Source organism: Urocitellus parryii, chromosome 3, assembly GCF_045843805.1.
Source record: "Urocitellus parryii isolate mUroPar1 chromosome 3, mUroPar1.hap1, whole genome shotgun sequence".
NCBI classification, from domain to species: domain Eukaryota; kingdom Metazoa; phylum Chordata; class Mammalia; order Rodentia; family Sciuridae; genus Urocitellus; species Urocitellus parryii.
The window spans coordinates 160,784,916-160,809,318 of record NC_135533.1 but is presented as its reverse complement, the minus strand read 5'-3'; the positions used below and the strand labels follow the sequence as shown (position 1 = coordinate 160,809,318).

The 24,403-nt window shown below is 40.8% G+C and overlaps 1 protein-coding gene across 2 annotated transcripts in view; it reads right to left on the bottom strand.

Annotated features, from left to right (window-relative positions):
• The window catches only part of LOC144253664 (uncharacterized), a 106,621-nt gene extending 98,840 nt beyond the window's left edge, over positions 1-7,781 (bottom strand). For both annotated transcript variants that reach the window (XM_077796190.1, XM_077796189.1), the window contains exon 1: positions 7,633-7,781. In XM_077796190.1, coding sequence (XP_077652316.1) covers positions 7,633-7,635 — 3 coding nt within the window. In that variant the 5' untranslated portion in view covers positions 7,636-7,781. The remainder of the gene's footprint in view (positions 1-7,632) is intronic.
• Between the last annotated feature and the right edge of the window lie 16,622 nt (positions 7,782-24,403).

The window sequence follows — 24,403 nt, the reverse complement described above, 5'->3', positions numbered from 1 at the left end:
AATGGAAATGGGTGTTGGAAAGCACTGGTTGTTGTATGTGTGTGTGTGTGTGCGTGTGTATGTGTGTGTGTGCGTGTGTGTGTGTGTGTGTATATATATCAGGAACTACATAGTTCTGATGTTTTCCAACACTGTGAATACACTAAATGGTACTGAATTTTACCCTTAAAAAGAGTTATAAAAGTAAATTTAATTTTATGCATATTTTACCAGAAAGTAGAAGACACAAGTTTGTACAGGAGGCAGAGAACAGTCAAATCCACTGCCAATAAAAAAGGCCAAACAATACTACCAAAATTGTTTCCTATTAAAATCCCAGTGACATTCTTCATAAAACAAGAAAAAGCAATCATGAAATTCATTTTGAAAATTAAGAGGCCCAGAGTAGTTACAACAATACTTAGCAAAAAGAGTGAAGAAGGCATCACAATACCAGACCTTAACTATACTACATGGCAGTAGTAACAAAAATGACATGGTATTGGCACCAAAATAAGACATGTAGACCAACGGTACAGAATAGAAGACACAGAGAGAAATGCACATAGACACCTTATCTCATACTAGACAAAAGTAGCTATTCAACAAATGGTGATAGGAAAACTGGAAATCCATATGTAGCAAAATGAAATTCTACCTCTATGTCCCACTCTGCACAAAGATCAATTCAAAGTGTATCAAAGACCTAGGCACTAGAACAGAGACCATGCATGCACCTAATAGAAGAAAAACGAGGCTCAAATCTTCACCAGGTCAGCTTAGGAATTGACTTCCTTAACAAGACCCCTAAAGTGCAAAAAGTAAAACCAACAATCAATAAATGGAATACATTCAAACTAAAAACTGCTTTTCAGCAAAAGAAGCAATAAATAACGTGAAGAGAGAACACAGAATGGGAGAAAATCTTTACCACAGGCATTAATCTCCAGGATATATAAAGAACTCAAAAAACTTAATACCAAAAAATAATAATAATAAAAATAATCCAATCAATAAATGGGCTAAGGAACTAAATAGACACTTCATGGAAGAAGAAATATTATCAATCAACAAACATAGAAAAAAAGGCTCAACATCTGTAGCAATTAGAGAAATGCAAATAAAAACTATTCTAAGATCTCCTCGTACTCCAGTCAGAATGGCAATTATGAAGAATACAAGCAATAATAAGTGTTGGTGAGGATGGGGAGGAAAGGGCATACTCACACATTGCAGGTGGGACTGCAAATTGGTCAACCACTATGGAAAGCAGTATGGAGATTTCTCAAAAAACTTGGAATGGAACCACCATTTAACCTAGCTATCCCACTCCTTGGCTTGCACCCAAAGGACTTTAAATCACCATACTACAGTGAAACAGCCACATCAATGTTTAGAGAAACTCAATTCACAATAGTTAAACTATGGAAACAACCTAGATGCCCCTCAATAGATGAATGGGTAAAAAAAAAAAAAAAATCAGTGCACATACACACTGGAATATTACTCAGCCTTAAAGAAGAATGAAATTATGGCATTTACAGATAATATAATTTAAGTGAAATAAGCCAAACCCCCCAAAACCCAAAAGCCAAATGTTTTCTCTGATAAGCCAATGATGATCCATCAAGGGAGGTGGGGGGTGATGAATAAATTTTGGATTGTGCAGAGGGGAGTTAGGGGAGGCAAAATGCTGTGGGTATGGGAAGGATGATAAAATTAGACAAACATTATTACCCTATACACATGTATGATTACCCTACTTTTGTGACTCTGCATCATGTATAGCCAGAGGAATGAAAACTTGTGCTCCATTTTTGTACAATGTGTCAATTCTAAAATGAATTCTACAGTCATGTATTGTGAAGAGACACACAAAAATGCAAGTGATAGTTTCTGAATAAAAATTATTTTTCATAATAAAAAAACATTTGCATTACTATGCCATGGCGCTATATATATATATATATATATATATATATATATATATATATAAAATCATTAGGAAGTGTTATTTTCTTCTTATGACTCATTTATATTTGTATGAGAAAAACATGTCTGAATAGTCATGAATATTGGATATCTGTCAATTTTCCCTATATACATAACTAAATGTAACTTAAACTATATTTTCATATATTCACATAGTAGCACAATAGTAGCACAATTCACAATGGCCAAATTGTTGAAGCAGTTCAGATGCCCATCAACAGAAGAATGCATCAAGAAATCTCTCTCTTCATCCATCTCTCTCTCTCTCTCTCTCTCTCACACACACACACACACACACACACACAGAGTTTTACACGATCATAAAGAAATTTTAAATATTAGCATTTGCCAGTAAATGGATGGAAATAGAGAATATTATACTAAGTAAAACAGATTAAAAAAATCAAAGGTAAAATGTTTTATCTCATATGTGTCAGCTAGAGCAAAACTAGGAAAATGTGATTGGATATCATAAATATACAGGGGAGATTAGAGATTGAGAAAAGAAGGGACAGGAATGGAGAAAAATGTGGACAGAATTGAACAAAATATTATTTGCATACATGAATATAACACTGTCAATTACATATTTTTGTATATATAAAGTACCAATGAAAAAGAAATAAATGAGAGAAAGATTAGTAGATTAGACTAAGGAGAATATGAGGAGGAAAGATGGAAGAGAAAAGAAGGTAATGAGGATTAAAAGGGAGAAAATAAAATTGAACCATGTATAATTTTGGCAAAATAAACACAATATGTATAACTAAATGTTGTAATTAGAAAATTTCCTTTTTTATTTGTTGTTATTTTGGAAGTGGTAGGAATTACACTAAGGTTACCTCATAAGCAAGGAAATTTCTATACCACAGAGTCATAAACCCGACACAAATGTATGTTTCAAATCTTTATTTTTGGAAGATCATCTCTTGTCACTCTTTCTCATATTTATTGTTTTATTGTTTTAAGCCATTTGTTATTATTAAAATAATCTTCTCATATCTCAAGTAATATTCTATTATTATCATAATTATTATTATTTTCTTGACACATGTTAAGAATTCCATTGTTCAGCCAAAACTTTGTACTATTTTGCATTTATGTCTTGTATAATCGCTTGCATATCTAATCCAAAATCAAACCTTGTTTCTCTAATGATCAATGTCATCAATCTCACCAAATATTCAGTTCTCTGGGCTTTACTGTCTCCTCATTCTTGCATTGGCTCCAGCTTAGGGTTGATAATACTCTAATCTACACTAGAACATAGGCCTTCATTTGTATCTACCACGCACTACACAAAAACTTGTGCCAGGATAAACGAACAAAAAATGCTGTCATCTGACATTCCCATATTCATACAGAAGCAATTATACAAGTCACCTCTATGAGGAATAAGCCACACTGACAAACAATAATAGGAAAACACAACCCTGACAAATAAGTAGAGAACAAAGAAAATATTTGACAACTTATTTTTAGATTGTCCTTACAAATATGCAGATATATGCTCATGACAAAATCCAATTTAGATAGCCTTCTTTCTGTCTATAATTTTATTACCAACTCCACTTTTTCGAAGTCCAACTCTCACAGGTTTGCCACAGCTTTTATTCCAAGTTCACTACGATCATATGAAACTGATTAAACATGACCAAATTTACCTTTCAATTACAAAATCAGACCTAATTTTTGAAGAAAAAATATGGCCTGCAGCTAAAGCATACTACATACAAAATTGACTTAACAAGTACTTATAAAATATTTCAATTTACAGTAGGTGACCACACTTTATTTTAACCTGCTCATGGAACTCTCTCCAAAATAGGTCATATTGAAGGCCACAAAGGAAGTCCTAACAGAGAAAAACGTGCAACCAATGCTTTGTATCTTGTCAGGTCATTATTGCCTGAAATCAGTAGCAAGAAAAATTAAAGATACTATACAATCACATGGCGACTGAATAAAATACTTTTGAGTGTATGTCATAAAATAAATAAGGAGAGAAATTTTTAAAATCTTAGATTCAAACAATAGAAATACTATATACCAGAATTTCTGGGACACCATGAAGGAAGTTCTAAAAAAAGAAAATGCAGTTATGAGTTCCTACATAAAATACCAGAAAGACACAAACAAAATAACCTAGTAATACATCTGTTAGTCTTATAAAGACAAAAATCAAATTATTCTCCAACTGAGTATAAGGAAAGAATAAAGATAAGAGATGAAATAGAGAATAAAAAGAGTACAAAGGATTGATGAAGAAACTAATTGGTTCTTTGAAAAACATTAATGAAATGAATAAACCCTTAGACAATCAAATCATAGGAAAGAGAAATTCATAAAATTAGAGATGAAAGAAGCAATATCACTACAGAGGCCAATGCAATTGAAAGGATTATCAGGGACTATTTAGAAAACTCATATTCTAATACATTGGAAAATCTGGAAGAAATGGTTAAATTTCAAGGTATGCATGACTTACCAAAATTTAACAAGTGCATATTGAAAACATAAAATAACAATAAAATTCAATGCAGCTGGGCACAATGGCATATGCCTGTAATCCCAGCAGCTAGGGAGGCAGAAGCAGGAGGATCATGAGTTCAAAGGCAGCCTCAGCAATTTAGCAAGAAACTCAGTGAGACCCTGTCTCTAATAAAATACAAAAGAGGGCTACGGATATGGCTCAGTGGTTGAGTGCCCCTGAGTTCAATCCCCAGTACGTCCCCACCCCGCAAAAAAAAAAAAAAAAAACTAATGCAAATAAAGCAATAATACCAAGCTTTTCAACAAAGAATCTCCTGGACAAGATGACTTCAATACTAACTTTTACCAGAACATTAGGAGGAATTAACACAATGCTCCTCAAGTTATTCCTCGAACTAGAAAAATAAGGAACACTCCCCAATTCATTCTATGAAGCCAGTATCATCATGATTTTAAAAACCAGGCAGGAGACCAGCTGTGTTGCATGCCTATAATCCCAAACTGTGTTGCATACGTATAATCCCAAAAATTTGGGAGGCTGAGCCAGGAAGATCACAAGTTCAAAGCCAGCCTCAGTAATTTAGAAAGACCTTGTGTTTTAGTTAGTAGCTATTTAACCACTGTGACTAAAAGAATGCACACATTTATACAGGATGAAGAGTTTATTTGAGGGCTCAGAGTCTTAGAAGTTTTAGTCCATAGAAGGCCAGTTTCATTCCTCAGGGCTCAAAGTGAAGCAGATCATGGTGGAAAGAAAGAGTGTGACAGAGGAAAACAGCTCACATGGTGATGAGAAAGCAAAGAGAAAAACTCCACTTACCAGACATAAATATATACCCCAAAGCCCTGACCCCAATGCACTATTCCCTCCAGTGACAACTTAGTTAATCCCATGCAAGAATTAATTCACTGATAGGGTTAAGGCTTTCACAATCCAATCAATTCCTCTATGAATCTTCTTGCATTATCTTGCATGTGAGCATTTGGGGTCCACCTCACATCCAAAACTTAACAATCTCAAAATAAAATTAAAAGAACTGGGATTGTATGAGTTGAATGGTACTGAGTTTAATCCCAATACTACCAAACAAACACCAAAGCAAGATAAGAACACTTCTTGAGGGAAGAAAATGACAAACCAATATAACTAATGAACTTAGATGAATACCCCCTGAATGTGATAGCAAACCAAATCATATTTAATACACACTACAAAGATCATAAAGCATGATAAACTTGTTTTTATTGCAGGACTGCAACAAGCACAAATCAATATACATATAATACACCACAAAAATACAAATATAAAAGTCACATGATCATCTCATTAGATGCAAAAAAAAAAGTCTTTGACAAAAATTCAATATCACATCCAGATATATAATCTGAAGAAACTGTGAATAGAAGGAAATTGCTTCAACATCAAAGGCTACATAACAAATCTAATGCCAGCTTTCTACTGAATAGGGAAGAGCTGAATGCGGTGCCTTTAAATGATGAAAAATAGAAAGGACACCCACCCCCATCACTCCTGTACTTAAATTTAGCTGAAGCTTTTGACAAGAGGCAAAAATTAAAGGGATACAAATAGGAAAGGAAGAAGTCAAATTATATGTCTACAGATGACATAAGGTTAAACTTAGAAAATCCTAATGTTTCCACCAGAAGATTCCTACTGGTGATAAACAAATGCATCAAAGTTACAGAATAAATAAATCAGTATGAAAATCAATAACTTTTGCCCACAATAATGAATGTGTTGAGAAATAAATCAAAAAACTTGTTTTATTGCAAATAACTTAAAAATGCTTAGCAATAAGTCTAACAAAAGAAAAAATTTCCATGAGAAAAATTACAAAACACTGAAAACATTAAAGTGATCTACAGATAAACTAAAGCCATCTATAGACTAAAAAAAGCCATCAGATTACTTAAAGCCACCTACAGATGGGATATAATCTTGATCAAAATAACAATATTATTATTCTCATAACTAGAAGAAAAATAAAACCCTCAGTGTCTTATGGAATAGCAAGCAATTCTGTAAACTGTAAACCAGAAAACCTCAAAACATCTGACTTCAATTTATGCCACAGAGCCATAATAGCAAAAACAGTGTGTTTCTGGAACAAAAACAGAGACCATTAAACAAAACAGGAGCTACAGAGACCTAGAAATGTTTCACAATCTAATTAATGATAAAGATCTCCAAATATGCTTTGGAGAGAAGTCCTTACAACATCCATGCATATTATGAAACTATACCATTATGTTAATCATCAAGGAATAACAATGTAAACAAACTCCACACAGGAATCCATTTGCAGGTATGTTAGAATTATATATTTAATAGCGATAGAGAAGTCTAGAGAAATCAAACCATAACAAGGCCAGTCTCAGAAACTTAGCTAAACTCTGTCTCAAATAATAATAAAAAAGGGGGGTGGGGTGGGGTGGGGTGGGATTGTGGCTCAGCGGTAGAGTGCTCCTCCAGCAAGTGCAAGGCCCTGGGTTCGACCCTCAGCACCACATAAAAATAAACAAACAAAATAAGGGTATTGTTTCGGACTACTTCTAAAAAATAAATTAAAAAAAAAAAGTACCAGAAACGTAGCTCAGTGGTTAAAGTATCCCTCCCGTCAATGGTCCAGTAACAAACAAAAGGAAAGTAAAGAAAAAAAAATGAAGTAAAAATGCAAACGAGCTAACTCAGGAAGAAGCTTCTTCCTATATCCTACACCTCCTCTCCCGCGGGAAACCCGCAGGTGGAGACTGGATGAAGATAATCCTGCCCCCAGTCAGCCACCACATCTGGGAAGACACTGGCTGCAGGCACATGGCGGCCAGATAGGGTTAGAGTCGGAGGCTGAGGGTGCCCTTGGGGGGGGTGGGGAAGGCTGTTCGGGGTTCTGCCACGGGCACGCTCGCCATCTGGAGGGCTAGAGGGACTGAGGGGAGGGAGTACTGGGACTGAGGGGAGGTACGCCCCGAGGAAGCTCAAGCCTGCCGAGCAAAGAGAGATTGCCTGGAGTCGCGTCCGCCGGCTCCCGTTCCCGCCACATCCAAGGCTCCAACAGTCTCTGCTTCCCCTCCCCCTGCCGCCCGCCGCCGCCGCCCGCCGCCGCCGCCCGCCTCCCTCTCAGGATCCGGATGCCACGCCACACTCACCATTTCCTCCTGCTCAGAAGCCAAGCCTACGACCCAGGGATCTTCAGCACCCGCACAGCACCCCAACCGGGGCCTCTAAACGTCACAGACGATCCTGCAGCTGAACAGTAGCAATGGCGAACTCAGGAGAAAAGGACCTCACGAGCTCGAGGAAGCCCGCCCCCTTCTCGCTGGCTGCACACAGGATTGGACAGTTGTCAGGAAGTGCTCCTGATTGGACAGGGCTTTGGAGGGTGCCCACCCACCCCCAGTATGAGCCCAGTAAGCCTTCTTTTTGAGTGACAGGGAATTATGTCCAATCCTTGCATGAATAAGGCCAGAATGGCAGGGTTCTTGGTTGCATCCTGGTTTGTTGTTGGGTTTTTTTTTTTTTTTTTTGGTTTTTTTGGTTTTTTTTTTTTTTCCGAGGTCTGGGAATTGCACCCCAGAGCTTCCAACCAGCATAACATTTGCATATAATGTAATTTCCGTTTCTGGATTACATATGCCTGTATATTATTCATGGTTGAAAGTCATATAGTGACAATTACTATGAAATTTCATTTAACTTTTCTGCTCTTGTTAGGAGGCAGATTGAACTGGGAAGCAACCTCCTAAAGCGACAACATCCAATGAAAACAGCATGTAAGGCACAAGGGAAATTTAAATATTTCTATTATTCACATTAACAATGATGCAAGAAAAGACCACTGACTCCAATTAAAATCAAAGTAAAGCAAGCTTATTATTTTGACCAGCCAGGCTGCTTCTCCCACCCCAAACCACAGGAAACAAGACAACAGCAGCAGCTTTCCTGCAGCCCAGCTTTATAGCCCAGAAAGTTACACAAAGGGAGTTTACAGATAACAGAACTCTGATAAACATCACACTAATGGTAGTTTACATTTTTTGCTGCCCCAACATCAGAATTCATGAGGATTATTAGAGCTTCAGAGAGGGTCATTATCTGGTCAGGGAAGGCCAATATTTATGAGGTGTCACTAAAGTTTCAGAGAGGGCTGCTATCTGGTCACAGAGCCAGGCATGGGTGAGCTCCAGGCACAGGCAGGCATTCCAAGCAGGTTCAGAATTTGCAGCAATTTATAGTAAAGCTAAAATTACCTTTCGTGGCTTTGTGGGGAGATGGCTCCCAATTTTAAGAAAAGTTCAGGTTGGGTCTATCAAATGGAAAAAGAAACAGCTGAAATTGATTTGAATAACATAACCCAGCATAGTACATTTAGGTGACTAATAAAATACCACTAATAAAGTATGTGTTTTTGAAGCCAGATTTAAAGATTGGTAGTTAGTGTAGTTAGGTAAATCAGGTCTAATATTGAGTAAAATTGAAAATGAAGGCCATGTTGAGAATGGAGCCCAGGAAAGCAGAGCAGCACTTGGGGAAATTGAAAGGTTAATGTTCCCAAGGCCCAGAGCCCCTTCTAAAAAAAAATGTTAATGAAGCAGGTCCCAGCAAACTGGGAGGTGCTAATCAGGCCCTTCCTGCCCAGACTACTTCTCTGGCCCATCTGCCTCTCACCTTTTTGGGTCCTCCCACCTACATTATATAACTGCAAGATAACAGAACAAAGCCCAGTAACAACACAGAAAAGGGAAAAGAAGACCTTAGCTATAAAAGAGGGAAGTCTCCTCCTAACTTGGATTCCACCTCTTGAGTCCCCTTCTTCCTCTACAGAGAATTCTTTTCTGCTGTCCATTAATAAATAAAGCTTTAATAAATAAAACTTCTACTTTCCACTCTAAACTTGCCTCCATGTGCTTCTCTGGTGTTATACTTCAGCATTAGGGAAGCAAGAACTCCACAGCAGTAAACAGCAGTAACATTTTGGGAACTACACCATCAAGTGTGAATCTCTCTGTCATATCTCAGTTCACAGTAGACAAGTTTTCAGAGCTATGGGTCCCCTGATATCAGTGAGTCAAGGGCCTGGTCTCCTAATATTTCTCCTCAGGCCCAAAAAGTAGGAGAACAATGCCCTCCATGGGAACAGGAACCTCCAACCAGGAAGTGTCCAAAAGTAGATTATTCTTTCCCACTTGATTCTTATCACAGGTTCTTTCCCATTGCAGATATTAGATAGCAAACACAAGGAGATGGGGTCTGAAGACCTTGGGGTCACACACACCATGATCTTCCATGGCCTTGACTCTATTGTTTAAATACATTAAATTCAAACTTATCTCACAATTGGGGCTTAGAACTAATGACCAGGATGTAATATCTGTTTCCTCCTATGGACAAACTCCCAAAACTAATAAAGAGCTGGGCTGGGACTCAAGATGAACTGTGTCTGATTCCAAAGCCAAAATCCCTCCACCAGATCACAAAATTCTTGCAACATCCCTAATTTTCATCAGACTTGGAAAGTGACAATTATTCAGAAAAGCAGGATTTGTGATATATGTATGTAAAATCCAGTCCTATGTATTATATAACATAACACAAACAGAACATTCTCATGTATCTGTGTCACCTTGAGGTTCCCATTCCAGGATCCAGGGAATCCTGGTTCAGGTTACACCAAGGGCAAACACCATCTAGAATTCACCTCAGCACCTTTAAATATCAAAATATAGGTTGATATTGAGTATGTGGTAAGCAATTCAGGGTTTATCAATTATAGGACAAGCTAATCTGGAAGGATGCAAAGATCACTAAATCCTATTGAAGTGGCACCCCCTTTCTCCACAGAAAGCCCCCTTCACCATGGCTGATTTTAGGACTGTCAGCAAAATAATTCAATGTAGATAAACTTCCTATTTTCATGTCACCTGTTTACTTGGCCACTGGCCGAGAAGATACCAGCACTCCAGGTGCTGGACACCCCCTTAGTAGTTTTTCACAAATGTACCCAGTACAGTACTTTGAAGAAATGTGCAAACAAGGCCTCTGGCCTTGAGCTGGGCTTCACAGAGATTTCTACATTTTTAAGATAAGTTACAAATGGGCCCATGGTAATGTTAGACCAAGACGCAAGAAAAGACCACTGACTCCAATTAAAATCAAATTAAAGCAAGCTTATTATATCGACCGGCTGGGCTGCCTTGCCCCTCAAAATCGTGGGAGTCAAGGACAGCCTTGAGGCTTCTTTGTGGCCCAGTTTTATAGCCCAAAAAGTTACACAAAGGGGGGTTACAGATAACAACGCTCTAAGGAGCATAACACAAGTTTACATTTTTGCTGGCCCTGGCATCAGAATTTATGGAGATCTTAGAGACTCAGAGAGGGTCGTTATCCAGCCAGGGAAGGCCAGAATTTATGAGGCGTCACTATGGTTTAGGAAAGGGTTGTTATATGGTCAGGGAAAACCGGACATGGGTGAGTTCAGGGCACGGGCAGGCATTCCAATCAGCTTTACAACATCAACTAATGGCCAGGCCATACAGATATCCTGATATTTTTACAGAAAACAGAAATGAATCCTTCATAACTTGTGACAAGCTGGCTTCTGATCTAATGAGATAACTAAGCTAGGTATATCATTCCTCCCTTTTCTGATGTGTCCCTTTCAAATCTTTGATAGGGAGCAACCAGCAATGTCAGCAACATATGTTAATACTGTCGGTGGTACATAATAGAATTGAGTTGTAGCCCTATAAACCTGAGCACATAGTTAATAATGAATGGGACAATAACTAATAGGAGAAGAATACAAATTATAGGACCTGCAAGAGAAGTTAACCATGGAAACCAGTTTTTTAGGTCTGGCCAAAAGTTGTCCATTTGAATCTTGTTTATTTCCTTTTTCATTTCATCTATCTGTTGTTGAATAACATTAGAATAGTCAGTAATATTAAAACAGTACATGCCTGGGAATTGTTGGCAGCCCAAATGATGTTTCAGTAGCAGAAAGTCAGTAGCTGCTCTATTTTGTAGTACTGAGGTTCGGAGTTCTTTCATGTCTTGATTAATTTCTGCTAAAACTTGTGCTGTAAGGTTAGCTCTTTTGCTAAAACTTCAGGCTAATTTAGTGATTTCTCTTTGAATTCCTACCATTAGTCCCGGACTGGTAGAATGAAAGCTGCTGCAATTGCAACGTCTAGTGGATCCAGGAGGATTACATTGTCATTGCAATTGGGGGGCAGACTTTGGATAACTCAGTGGGGAGATGCCAGGGATGGCAGTAAAAGAAAAATCCTCCCAACAGAGCAGATTCCAGAGAAATTGGTAGCAACGCTTGGAAGGTTGTCTTATTACAGAGAAAAACCCATCCTGTAGGAAGTCGTTTGCCATTGGGTAGGGAGATATATTGTTCAATCGAGCAATTTGGTGGGGATCGAGGAAGGGTGCAGTCTATGCATAGACAATGTTTCTGGACAATTAGTGAAGCCAGCAAGGCTGGCTCTGTATGAGACACAGGCCAGTTTTGCTGTGTAACTCTATCCCCAGTCACCTTAACATAGTCATCATATTTTATAGACAGGCCCATAAGATTATTAGCTAACAATTGATGGACTGAACTTCCTTCTTGTATGCAGAAGGAACTTTTGTTCATAGTATCAACAGCCAATTGTAGCCAGAAGTTCTGGTTATTTACAGACTCTAGGGGGCTCACAGAAACATCCACATTTAAAGTGGCACTTGAATAGACAGTATCCACCAGGGCTCCCTTTTTAAGCTTAACACAGGAGTATTGCCCTGAATCTCGTGGGTGAGCTGAGTATTTATAGATTCCAAAGTTTATATTACCTCTTTGGGACTGATCTGTGAGGTTTTTCCATGGTCCCTCCCTGAACACCTGACTAAAAACTTCTTGGTTATCTTTATACCATCTGATAGGGCCAATTATTGGATCCTGACAGGAGTAAGTGCAATTTAATATTAGTGGGGATCCTGCAATGGCAGGTCCTACCTGGGCTACAGAAGGAGTGCAAGGTTCGTTGAAACTGGCATAGCTAAAACCCAAGAATAAATATATATTACAACAAGTGAAAAACATTAGCATAATGTTTACAATGACAAGGAAAAAAATGAGAAGTTAATGACAAAACATTAACCCTTAGAAATTTTAATTTTAAAGGGTCCACGTTAGTCACTTTCCACCTTTGGTTGCTTGATTTTCCTCCAGTGGGTTCTGCAGGTGCCTTCTCAAGCTGTGAATGGTGAATCCATGCAGGAATGCCAGCAACTTTGACGGCAGTGGGAGTGCAGAGAATCAGGATGTAAGGGCCTTTCCACCTGGGTTCAAGACTGTTGGTTTTTAACCATCTTATCAGCACATCAGTCTCCAGGCTGGAATGAATGATCAGGTGATCTGTGTCCATGGGTTGAGCAGCCTGGACCTGAGGAAAGATCTTATCCATGATTAGTTGTAACCCTTTAAGTGCCTCTGAGACTGGAATGTCTCCCAGCAGATCTAGATGTATTCTGGGAACCATAGGCGGTGGCCGCCCATAAATTATTTCATAAGGAGTAAATTTTTCCCGATAAGGAGTACAACGGGCCCTCAGCAGGGCAAAAGGCAGGAGATCAACCCAGTTACCACCAGTATCAAGAATTAATTTAGTCAGTGTTTCCTTCAATGTTCTATTTATCCTTTCTACTTTCCCTGAGCTTTGAGGACGATACATACAGCGTAATTTCCAGTTTATATTAAGGGCCTTTGAAATCAATTGAGATAATTTGGCCGTGAAGGCCGGGCCATTGTCAGACCCCAAAATTAGAGGGAGGCCAAATCTAGGAACAATCTCAATTATTAGTTTTTTAACTACTATTTGTGCTGTTTCTGTCCGGGTTGGAAAAGCCTCTACCCAGCCTGAGACAGTATCAACAAAGACTAGCAAGTATTTATATCCATATAGGCCAGGTTTAATTTCAGTGAAGTCTAGTTCCCAAAATTCACTAGGTACAGTACCTTGACTCCTGTTTCCTTTTGGAAGTTGGTTCCTTTTAGCATTTACCTGTGCACATGTCATGCATCGATTTGAGATATCTTGAATCATCTCTCGATGTCCTGGTAGCCAGACATAGGGTGAGATCAATTCTGACATCTTCTTGGGGGATAAATGCATGGCTTGATGAAGATTAGTTAATCATTTTCTCCCTAGCAGCTTAGGTATGCAGTTTTTTTAATCTGGGAGGGTCCACCAGCCATGACAGTTTTGCTGGGCCCCCATTGAGGAGTATGAGTTTATTTCTTCTGTAGTATATGACGGGGCCTCTTCCCAAAATTTAACTGGAAATTTTGGATAATTGGAGAGTTCTGGGACAGCTTGGTATTTTGGCTCTCCAAGGGCTATTTCCCTGGCTGTTTGATCTGCCAGGTTGTTACCCTGGGTCTGAGGACTATCGTCTTTGCGGTGTCCAGGCCAGTGGATAATAGCCAATTTGTCTGGTAACAAAATTGCCTCCAGTAGTTCAAGAATTTCTTGTTTATTTTTTATAGTCTTTCCATCTGAGGTTAGAAGTCCCCTTTGTTTATATATTTGTCCATACACATGTGCAGTAGCAAAGGCTGTCTGTGTAGATATTCACCCGTTTTCCTTTTGCCCATCTCAATGCCTGTGTCACAGCAATGATTTCTGCTTTCTGGGCTGATTAGCCCCTGGGCAGAGCCTGGGCCCAAATAACTTCTTTTTGACCTGTGACTACAGCTGCCCCTGCATACCTTATTACATCCCGGACATAGCTGCTGCCATCGGTGTAAAGGTCTGTGTCTCTGACGGTGAGAGGAATGTCAGTCAGGTCTATTCGAGTACCTTGGATGACATCCAGCATCTCTGAACAGTCATGAATTGGCTCCTCTGGATTGCTGTCTGGCAGCAGAGTTGCTGGATTGATGGCCAGGGATTTACTGAAGGTTAATCTGTCTTTATCTAGGAGTAGAGCTTGATATTGAGTGAGGCGGGCATTTGACATCCAATGATTTGTGGCATCCCTCAATAGAGCTTCCACTGCATGAGGGGCAGTCACAGTTAGAGTCTGCCCTAGGGTAAGCTTGTCTGTTTCCTTCACCAGAAGTGCAGTAGCCGCTATGGGGCCATCCTGACTCTACTGGATCCAGCCTTTTTGAAATGTAGGCAATAGGCCTTTTCCATGGCCCTAGATTTTGGGTAAGAACCCCTTTTGCAATGCCCTTTTTCTCATGAACATACAGATGGAAGGGCTTAGAGATATCAGGGAGGGTTAGGGTTGGAGCCTGTGCCAGGGCCTTTTTTAGATTTTTAAAGGCTAATTCATTTTCTTCAGTCCAAACTACGGGTGAGTTGCCCCCTGCAGTTGCAGTATATAAAGGCTTGGCAATCTCAGCAAATCCAGGTATCCAAAGACGGCAGTACCCAACGGCCCCCAGGAGCTCCCTAACTTGCCTTTTATTAGTTGGGATTGGGATTGTTATGCTCAAATTCAGGACCCCCAAAGACCACCAGAGACCCAAGATCGATGTAAGCAGCAAAGAGGTGTTTATTGCGAGCTAGCTCGGTCCTCCGCTTGCACACACAGCAACTGGTGACGCTGAGAGGCCCCGAGCTCAGGGTTTGCAGCATTTTTATACATTTTTTGGAGAGGGCAGGGACTTCACATACATCATAGCAAATCATCACACACCGCGGGAAAATCAAATAACAACTCTAAAACATGATTAGCACATTCACTGGCGGGAACAAGTTGGGTAGGGGTGATTGGTCAGAACAAAAGGGGTATTGGTATGAACTGATTGGTTTGAGCAAAGAGGGGTGTACGTGCTGAACTACATGGTTTCCCAATATGTTATCAACCACCATAAACTACTGGGAAGGTCATCTGGCATCCCAGGTATTTTCTTGTCTCATGCTGATTGGTGGCTGCTAGAGGGTTGCTATGGATCTCCACCTAGCCTGACTGAGTCAGGGACACCTGGGGCAGCAGATCTCTCCTGTTATTTGTAGATAAACAACTTAGCAGGGTGGGAATGTGCCTAGGAGTGCTCTGTGGGTTTTTCCAAGGACAAAGGTCATGTCCCTTTCTTGGACAGGCTTTGCTCTGAGATAGAGGCTGGTTTTTCAGGATCTTCATTATTGCCTCTATGCAGGCTTGGGATAGCAGCCTTTTCCCTTCCCTCAGTTCATATCCTAGATAAGTAACTCGAGGAGAACAGATTTGTGCTTTCTTTTTGGAGACTCGGTACCCCAATTGAGCCAAGGTTCTCAATAAACCCTGGGTGGCCCTTAAACAGTCCCTTTCATCCCTTGCTGCTAGTAAAAGATCATCCACATATTGGAGCAAAGTTATCTCAGGGTACTCACTGCGGAAGAGGCTCAAGTCTTTGTTGAGTGCTTCATCAAAGATGGTGGGGGAGTTCTTAAATCCTTGAGGTAGTCAAGTCCAGGTTAGTTGTCCTGATATCCCCAGTTCCAGGTCAGTCCATTCAAATGCAAAGATGGGCTGACTCAGTTTTGACAAAGGAATGGAGAAAAATGCATCTTTCAGATCTAATACAGTGTAGACTGTATGTTCTGGTGGCAACATACGGAGCAAGGTATAAGGACGGTTGGGTGTACAGTTTCCACCTGTTTGTTTACTTCTCTTAAGTCCTGTACCAGTCTGTAATCATGAGTCCCAGGCTTTTGGACCGGCAGCAAAGGGGTGTTCCAGGTTGACTGGCATCTAATTAGTATTCCCTCTTTTAGGAGATGTCTGATATGAATTTTGACGCCTTCTCTGGCTTCAGAGCTAATGGGGTATTGTCTAACCCGAATGGGCATAGCCCCAGAGGTTAGTTGGACTACGACTGGTGGCACATGTTTAGCTAACCCCGGAGGGTTATCTTCAGCCCAAACTGCAGGAATTTCTTGGATTAATAGTTTTTTCCATTTTCCTTCTGAAGCTTGGATAGGATTTTGAGAAAGCAGATATTCCTCACTTAATGGGCATGTTATAGTTAAGGCTCTTGTAGGACTCCGCAATTGTAGTGTAGGCATCTCCCCTGAAAATGATATAGTTGCCTGAAGTTTGCTTAGAAGGTCCCGCCCCAGCAATGGGAAAGGGCATTCAGGGATAACAATGAAAGAGTGAGTCACTGTTCCTTGTCCTACATCAACAGTCCGATCTGTGGTTCATCTATAATTTTTAATTTCTCCTGTTGCCCCTTATACTTCCATAGTTTCATTAGTGAGGGGTCCTAGGGGCTTCTGTAACACCGAATATGAAGCCCCTGTATCCACCAAGAAATTTACAGGTTGGCTCCCAATTGTGAAGGTTACCATTGGCTCTCGGGAGCCTAGTTTGAAAGAGCCATGGTCCCCCTATTCTTCTAAAGTTAGAGCCGGTTTTGGCTGAGGGGCTCCGGTCTGCAGCTGGGGGAAAGTCTTTTTGATTTCGTTGGGGGCACTGATTTTTCCAGTGTCCATATTCCCTGCAATAAGCACACTGATCTATTTGGAGGGGAGTCCGTCTTTTGCCCCTGCCATGTGCCGCCTGCATCTATCTGGAATTGAAAACTTCGGGAGACCTTAGTGCAACTACTGTGGCCCGATTTACTTTCCTTATCAGTAGATCATCCAGGCTCTCTCTGTTTTCAAACACCTTTTGGGCTATCTCCAATAATTCTGACCTATTCTTCCCTGCAAAGCCATCTATCTTTTGAATCTTTTTACGGATGTCTGGGGCTGACTGAGCTACAAAAGCCAGGTTAATCGCCTTCAGATTTGTCGGGTCCTCAGGATCTATAGGAGTATATAGACGGTATGCCTCTAGGAGCCGTTCGAGAAGCGCTGAAGGCGATTCGTCTGGGTTTTGTTTCACCTCTGCTACTTTAGAAAGATTGGTGGGCTTGCGAGCTGCCCTCCTAAGACCCTCTAATAGAGCCTGGTGGTAATCACTGAGTGCTCTCCTTCAGCCGTTCCATAATCCCAGTCTGGTCTTCCTTTAGGTAAAGCCAAGTTGATTACTTCCATTTTCTCGTCCTGCATAAGAGAGTTTATTCCAGGCAGCACTTTAGCTGCTTCTGCCAGGATTCGCTCCCTTTCCTCCATAGTGAAAAGGGTATGCAGAATCTGTTGGCAGTCATCCCAGGTGGGGAGATGATTAAAAAAGACAGAATCAACCAGGGAAATCAGGGAACTAGGATCCACACTAAATGGGGGATTCTGATTTTTCCAATTGTAGAGATCCATTGTGGAAAACGGTACATATATATAACGACCTTCTGGAACCTGGCGGAGAGGAAGGACAGGGGTGGGAGTCACCTCTTCCTCTGGGATAGAAATAGAAACAGTGCCTGCGGGTCTGCCTGGGGGGGGGGGGATAGAATCAGGCCTTCCATAGGGGCAACCCTGTCGGGTATGGGGAGGGGATAAAACAGGGGCTGGCTTATTTGGGGAAGTGATAGCAGAAGGAGTGGTGGAATGAGGTAGTTGCAGCGGCTCAGGGGAGGGGGAGGGAGGCGGTGGTGCAGTTTTTGCAGCTGTCTCCATTGTTCCCGCACCAGCAGCAGGGAGATAAAGAGGAGCCCCAGTGGGGGGGGGGGGGAGGAAATCCTCCTGAGCGTCCTGTAAAACAGGGTTCTTAATTGAGGGCTCCTGGGAAGTTTTTTTGGTCACAATCAGGGCCTGCCCTCCCTGTACATTTTGGACCATACAAACCTTCATCCAAGGGGGTGGATTAGTTGTTGCTTCTGCCCAGGGTAGGATATATCCTATTTGATCTGGGTGGCCAGGGTTGCCAAGAGTGGCATTAATTACAGCCCATGCCACCTGGGGATCAAAGGTGCCCTCAGGGGGCCAAAAGTGGGCCATTCTGCCTCACAGAAAGTTCGGAGGCAATTCTTGGTGATGGGATAATCATAGCTCTGCTTAACAAAAGAGGGGTAAAGTTTATCAAAATTCCTTAAAACACAGTTCAAAGGGCTATCAGGCTTACTTGCTTTATTATCCATTTTGATGTCCACTTTCCTTAAGTTTCACCGCAGAATTCATACAACAAAAGACAGAAAAAACATATAGAACACAGAACAAAACACAAGGAAACACAAACCCGGCACCAGAACAGAAAATCGGAGGAGCAATGCAACGTCTTGCTAAAACTCCGGGGTAGGAGTGCGTGCGTGCCCGTGGGCACCTTTCTACCCTTCCAGAGGAATTCCCTACAGAACAGAACAGAGGACCAGAACGATTTCTCATTACTGTCTGGACAGGAGTATATGTGAACCTCGCCAGGCCACCTCTCTGTCATCAGAAGAAATCTCCCTTAACCGGATATCAGATGTTATAAAGGCGCCACTTACCTATGGAGGCCTCCTCCCCCAGATGCTTGCTAATTGTTTTAGTGCAGCAGTTCACTCCAGCTCTCCGAGGACCAAAGGCTCACCCTGGGGCCTTGGAACATCTCAAGGTGCGCACCCCCTAGAGTGGCTCTCCAGCCCGGAGCCCGGGAGCGAAGGTCCGACTTCAGAATTTCCAGCAGCCTGATATTGCAGTCTGGTCCTGCAGTTTGATCTCGCTGGGGAACTCCAAAATGTTAGACCACGACGCAAGAAAAGACCACTGACTCCAATTAAAATCAAATTAAAGCAAGCTTATTATTTCGACCGGCTGGGCTGCCTTGCCCCTCAAAATCGTGGGAGTCAAGGACAGCCTCAAGGCTTCTTTGTGGCCCAGTTTTATAGCCCAAAAAGTTACACAAAAGGGGGGTTACAGATAACAACGCTCTGAGGAGCATAACACAAGTTTACATTTTTGCTGGCCCTGGCATCAGAATTTATGGAGATCTTAGAGACTCAGAGAGGGTCGTTATCCAGCCAGGGAAGGCCAGAATTTATGAGGCGTCACTAAGGTTTAGGAAAGGGTTGTTATATGGTCAGGGAAAACCGGACATGGGTGAGTTCAGGACATGGGTAGGCATTCCAATCAGCTTTACAACATCAACTAATGGCCAGGCCATACAGACATCCTGATATTTTTACAGAAAACAGAAATGAATCCTTCATAACTTGTGACAAGCTGGCTTCTGATCTAATGAGATAACTAGGCTAGGTATATCAGGTAACAGCTGGCAGGGGGAAGAAAGAAAGGGGAGATGAAGCTCTCCCCATCTCAGGTGTTGACCTTGAAGAGTTAACATGCCCAGAACAGTGAAAGAAAAAGCTGCTTTTATGTGAACTTCTTCAGGCTGTGAACTTCTGTGCCCCTTCCCTTACATGCTGGATATAAAACTATAAACTCCCTGAACTCGGGGTTCAAGGGATTGATTGATTATAGCAAAGGCTGTACCCTCTGGACCTGGCTGCAGCCAAATAAAACTGTTTCCTGCTATCTTTGGTGCCTTGCCTCCTTTGTCCCTACAACACTGTGTTTCAAAACAAAGAGGGACATGGGTTATAGAGGCATGCAGCAGGTTTTTGTTTGTTTGTTTGTTTTTAATGAGGGCACAGAGCAAAAAGAGGGTATATAATTATTGTCACTACCATGAAACCTCAGAGAATTGGACTCTGGATTGCAAACAAGGAAGAGTTGACATATTTTATTTTGGCATATGGATGATATGAGTGCCCATGATAAAAATGTTATAAGTTTCTAAAAGAAAATTGATATGGTTTCAAATAATGGTTAAGCAGTGTCTACACAGTAACTTCAAGGTGTCTTGTCAGGTGTGGAGAAACAGCCCCTACTAATAAATAGTCCCCAAGAATTCATTAAACCAACTGAGTCCTTTAAAAACATCCAATTGTAGAGATGAGGAAACACAGGCATCTAGATATCAAACGCTTTATCAGAAGCATGTGTCAGAACTGAGAAGTACCCAGGACAGAACCTATGGAATTTCTTCTAAGCTTCTCAAAGTCTGATTTCCTGGTATAGGGGATGTCCATTTAGAGAAATATTGTTTCTTTGCCATTTTAAAGACAGAGCTTACAGATGCTAGCCCAGGAGGCTCTTTTGACTTGAGAGACTATTTTTTATCCTTTTTGCATGTTAAGGGAAGTCTTCAGTAACAGAGCTATGTCAAACCAAGTTGCTTGGAGACTACAGGCTACAGAAAAGCACAATATAGTTTCCAGAATCTGAGAATGATGTATGGAAGAAAAAAATTAAATAGCTGATAATCAACTGAAAGGTAATTAAGGTTGTCAGTTGAGAAATTAGAAGAAAACTAGCAAAAGAAACAGTGTGATTCAATTTGCCAAATAGACAAGAGATTAACCAAAATGCTAACACTCAGAGAATCCTGGGTGCAGAGAAGCAGCTACAAATAGAGATTTCTCGTGGCAATGTAACATTAGCAGCCCTTCTATGATGGGATGTAATCTGACTGCAGCTATTAAAATGTTACCTGGGCATATCCCTTCACTCAGTATTTCCTTTCCTGGGAGTGTGTCTTCAGAAGGAGACTAGTTTATGTAACCAGCTGAAGTGTGCTCTCACCAAATCTCTTATATGGATGTTCTGAATACCTAGTGCTTCACACTGTGACTCTTTTTAATATATGGATCTTAACGACATGAATAATGCTTTTTAAAAATATTTATTTTTTAGCTGTAGTTGGACACAATACCTTTATTTCACTTATTTATTTTTATATGGTGCTGAACATCAAACCCAGGGCCTCACACCTGCGAGGTGAGCGCTCTACCCCTGAGCCCCAGCCCCAGCCCCATGAATAATGTTAACACAATTAATTGGTATAAAGTCTAATCGAATTAACTTTTTCTACTTATAAAAAGCAGCAATAAGAACACAGAAAAGCACAGGAAAATGCCAGGCAAACATAGAAATAGAAGATGTCAATCTACATATCAAAGACTGAGTCTTAAAGAAAATTATTCCATCAAGCACCTTGATATGCAGATTCTGGTATTAGCAAAAATTAATTTCTATTTAACTTCATCTGTGGCATTGTCATGACAACCCAATGATACTGATGCAACCCACTAGGACACATGTACATTCTCCCTGCAGCATGGCTGAATGAAGGTATATTTGAATCACATCACATTTCACCGGCATTGAAAGGCTGAACTGTTGCAAGAAATGATATTTCTTACTTAAATATTATGAAGGCATGTGAGGACACACTCCTTAACTAATAGGGCTATAGTGATTTGTGTGGGGGGAGGGAGAGGGTAATGGCACTTCATTTGTTTGCATAACCTTTACTCCTGTCTGTGTCAATAATTTACTGGTGGTAAAAGTGTTAGTTTTTAACACTTGTAAAAGAACTAAAAGTCGGGCTGGGGATATGGCTCAAGCAGTAGCGCGCTCGCCTGGCATGCGTGCGGCCCGGGTTCGATCCTCAGCACCACATACCAACAAAGATGTTGTGTCCGCTGAACACTAAGAAATAAAATGTTAAAAATTCTCTCTCTCTCTCTCTCTCTCTCTCTCTCTCTCTCTCTCCTCTCTCACTCTCTCTTAAAAAAAAAAAGAATTAAAAAAAAAAAAAGAACTAAAAGTCAGTGGAGATGACTGATAAATGGACTGCCAGGGGCAGGGAGCTAAAACAAAAAGAGTAGCAACAGAAAAGAAATATTCAGTGCCCAATAAACATTTAAAATGAAGTGAAAATATTTGCTTTGTAACTTCTACAAGTATGTAATCTGGATTTTTATACCTATTATATTGCCAGGGAAAAATAATGCAGTCTAGATTTCTTTGGGGATAGGAATGTGAGTCGTACAAGTGGTAAATTCCTAGGACAAGATTTAGGGGAGTACCCACATTTGGTATTTCTTCTGAACCTGTCTTGGTTATCTTCAAATCCTGTCTGTGAAGGCCCTTCTCCAGAAGTCTCACCTAACCTTAAAACAAGGATATTCTTGTTGGTTATGTGCTGTTCTTGCTCATTCCCCAAGGGGACAGAATTAACAAGTAGCTCCATGATGATCTGCATGGAATTCTGCAAAGAGACTCTCTAATATGTAGGAGGAAAATTAATGTTGGTCATACTGGCTGACTCCACAGAGGATAATCACAATTTAAAATTCTTATACCCAGATCAGGTATATATAAATATATACATAGGTCTCCATACAGTGGTAACACTGGGATACAGAATAAGGTCTATGGATAAACATTTGAGTAAGAAACAAAATAGTATTCAGCATTTAAATATCCACCCTACCAGCCATGTCCAGTGGTACAAACATGAAATTTCTGCCACAGATTCAACATGGAATAATTTACTCCTGTCATTTCTGGTCCCGTGCTGCAATTCCTGCCTCCATCCCCCCTACCCCCCCCAAACACAAAGAAGGGGAAGGTCAAAGGACTCCTCAGATGTGATCACAGATGAGGACTTGACTGCATGGGTCTTCTCGGGGCTGCCCTGTTTTGTCTGTGGGTGGCTCTCAATAAGAGACCACAAGGGTCTGGTGTGAGGGCTGAGTCAAAATTTGGACGTTTTTTTCCTGGAATCTTCAAAGATTTACAGAAATCAAGAAAATATCTAGTTCTCTTGCCCATTTCCCTCTGAGAAACTGATGTGACTCCATTTTTGAAAATAAATAAATAACAGCAGCTTCTACCTCAAGGTCTGTCTAAGGAGGGGGTGTGACCCTTGTCCTTGGAAAAACACACAGAGCACTCCTAAGCACACACCCACCCTGCTGAGTTGTTTGTCTGTAAATAACAGGAGAGGTCTGCAGCACCAGGTGTCCCTGACTCAGTCAGGCTAGGTGAAGACCCATAGCAACCCCCCTAGCAACCTCCAATCAGCATGAGACAGGGAAAATACCTGAAATGCCAGATGACCCCAAGTAGTTTATGGTGGTTAATAACATGTTGGGAAATCATGTAGTTTAGCACGTACACTCCATGTGGCCTAAACCAATCAGTTCAAACGAATCCCCCTCTTGTACTAACCAATCACCCCTACCCAACCTGTCCCTGCCATTGAGTGTGCTAATCAATGTTAAGAGTTGTTGTTTGACTTTCCTGCTGTATGGAATGATTTGCTGTGTGATGTTGTGATGCATAGAGTATCCCCAAAACCTATAAAATCTCACTGAACAAAGGACTGGGACTCACCTCCTGGGACCACTGCGTGGGGAAGAGTTGTGAGTCCAGGCTCAAGCTTGCAATAAATACTCTTGTGTGATTGCATTGGATTTGGCTCCTGGAGGTCTATTGGGGTCCCACAAATCTGACATAACACCTCCACCACATGAGCTGAATAAGACACTCTCTCTAGAATGTGTGTGCCTGGTTAGCAGAATTCTAAGATCTGTTGAGTTCTAATAGTATATAATTGAGGTCATGGGCTGGGGCTGTAGCTCAGTGGCAGAGCACTTACCTAGCATGCACGTGGCACTGGGTTCAATCTTCGGCACATATAAAAATAAACATGGAAGCATGTTTTCCATCTACAACTACAAAATAAATAAATAAATAAATAAATAAATAAATAAATAAATAAATAAATAAATCTAAAAAAAGAAATTGAGGTCACTTTTTCAAAGTTTAATTACCTGGAACTCTTCCTATAATAAGACCTTCCCAAGGTGTCCTTTGAGGTGCTGATTTGTCATCTACTTATCTATGCAAAGCTATACAAACAAATGGCCTTTTATCCCCTTGGGAAGTTGTCAAAGCATCACTGGCCACTTTGGTTGAGGGTCAGAGGAGTCTAGGCAGTTGCTTGGAGAAGACTTGAATCTGGAAGAAATCATTAGAACCTGATTTTTTCTCCAATTGAATTTAATATATATTTTGATTCTGCATTTTGTCTGGAGGCAGAAAATGGCTGTTATCACAAAAAAAGATCATCAGAGAGCACAGAACCATTTAAAACCCAACTTGCTGGTGCACCAGTTTTTGAGAGAAATATCTGTGGTGGCCACATGAAGGCAGTCTTACACAA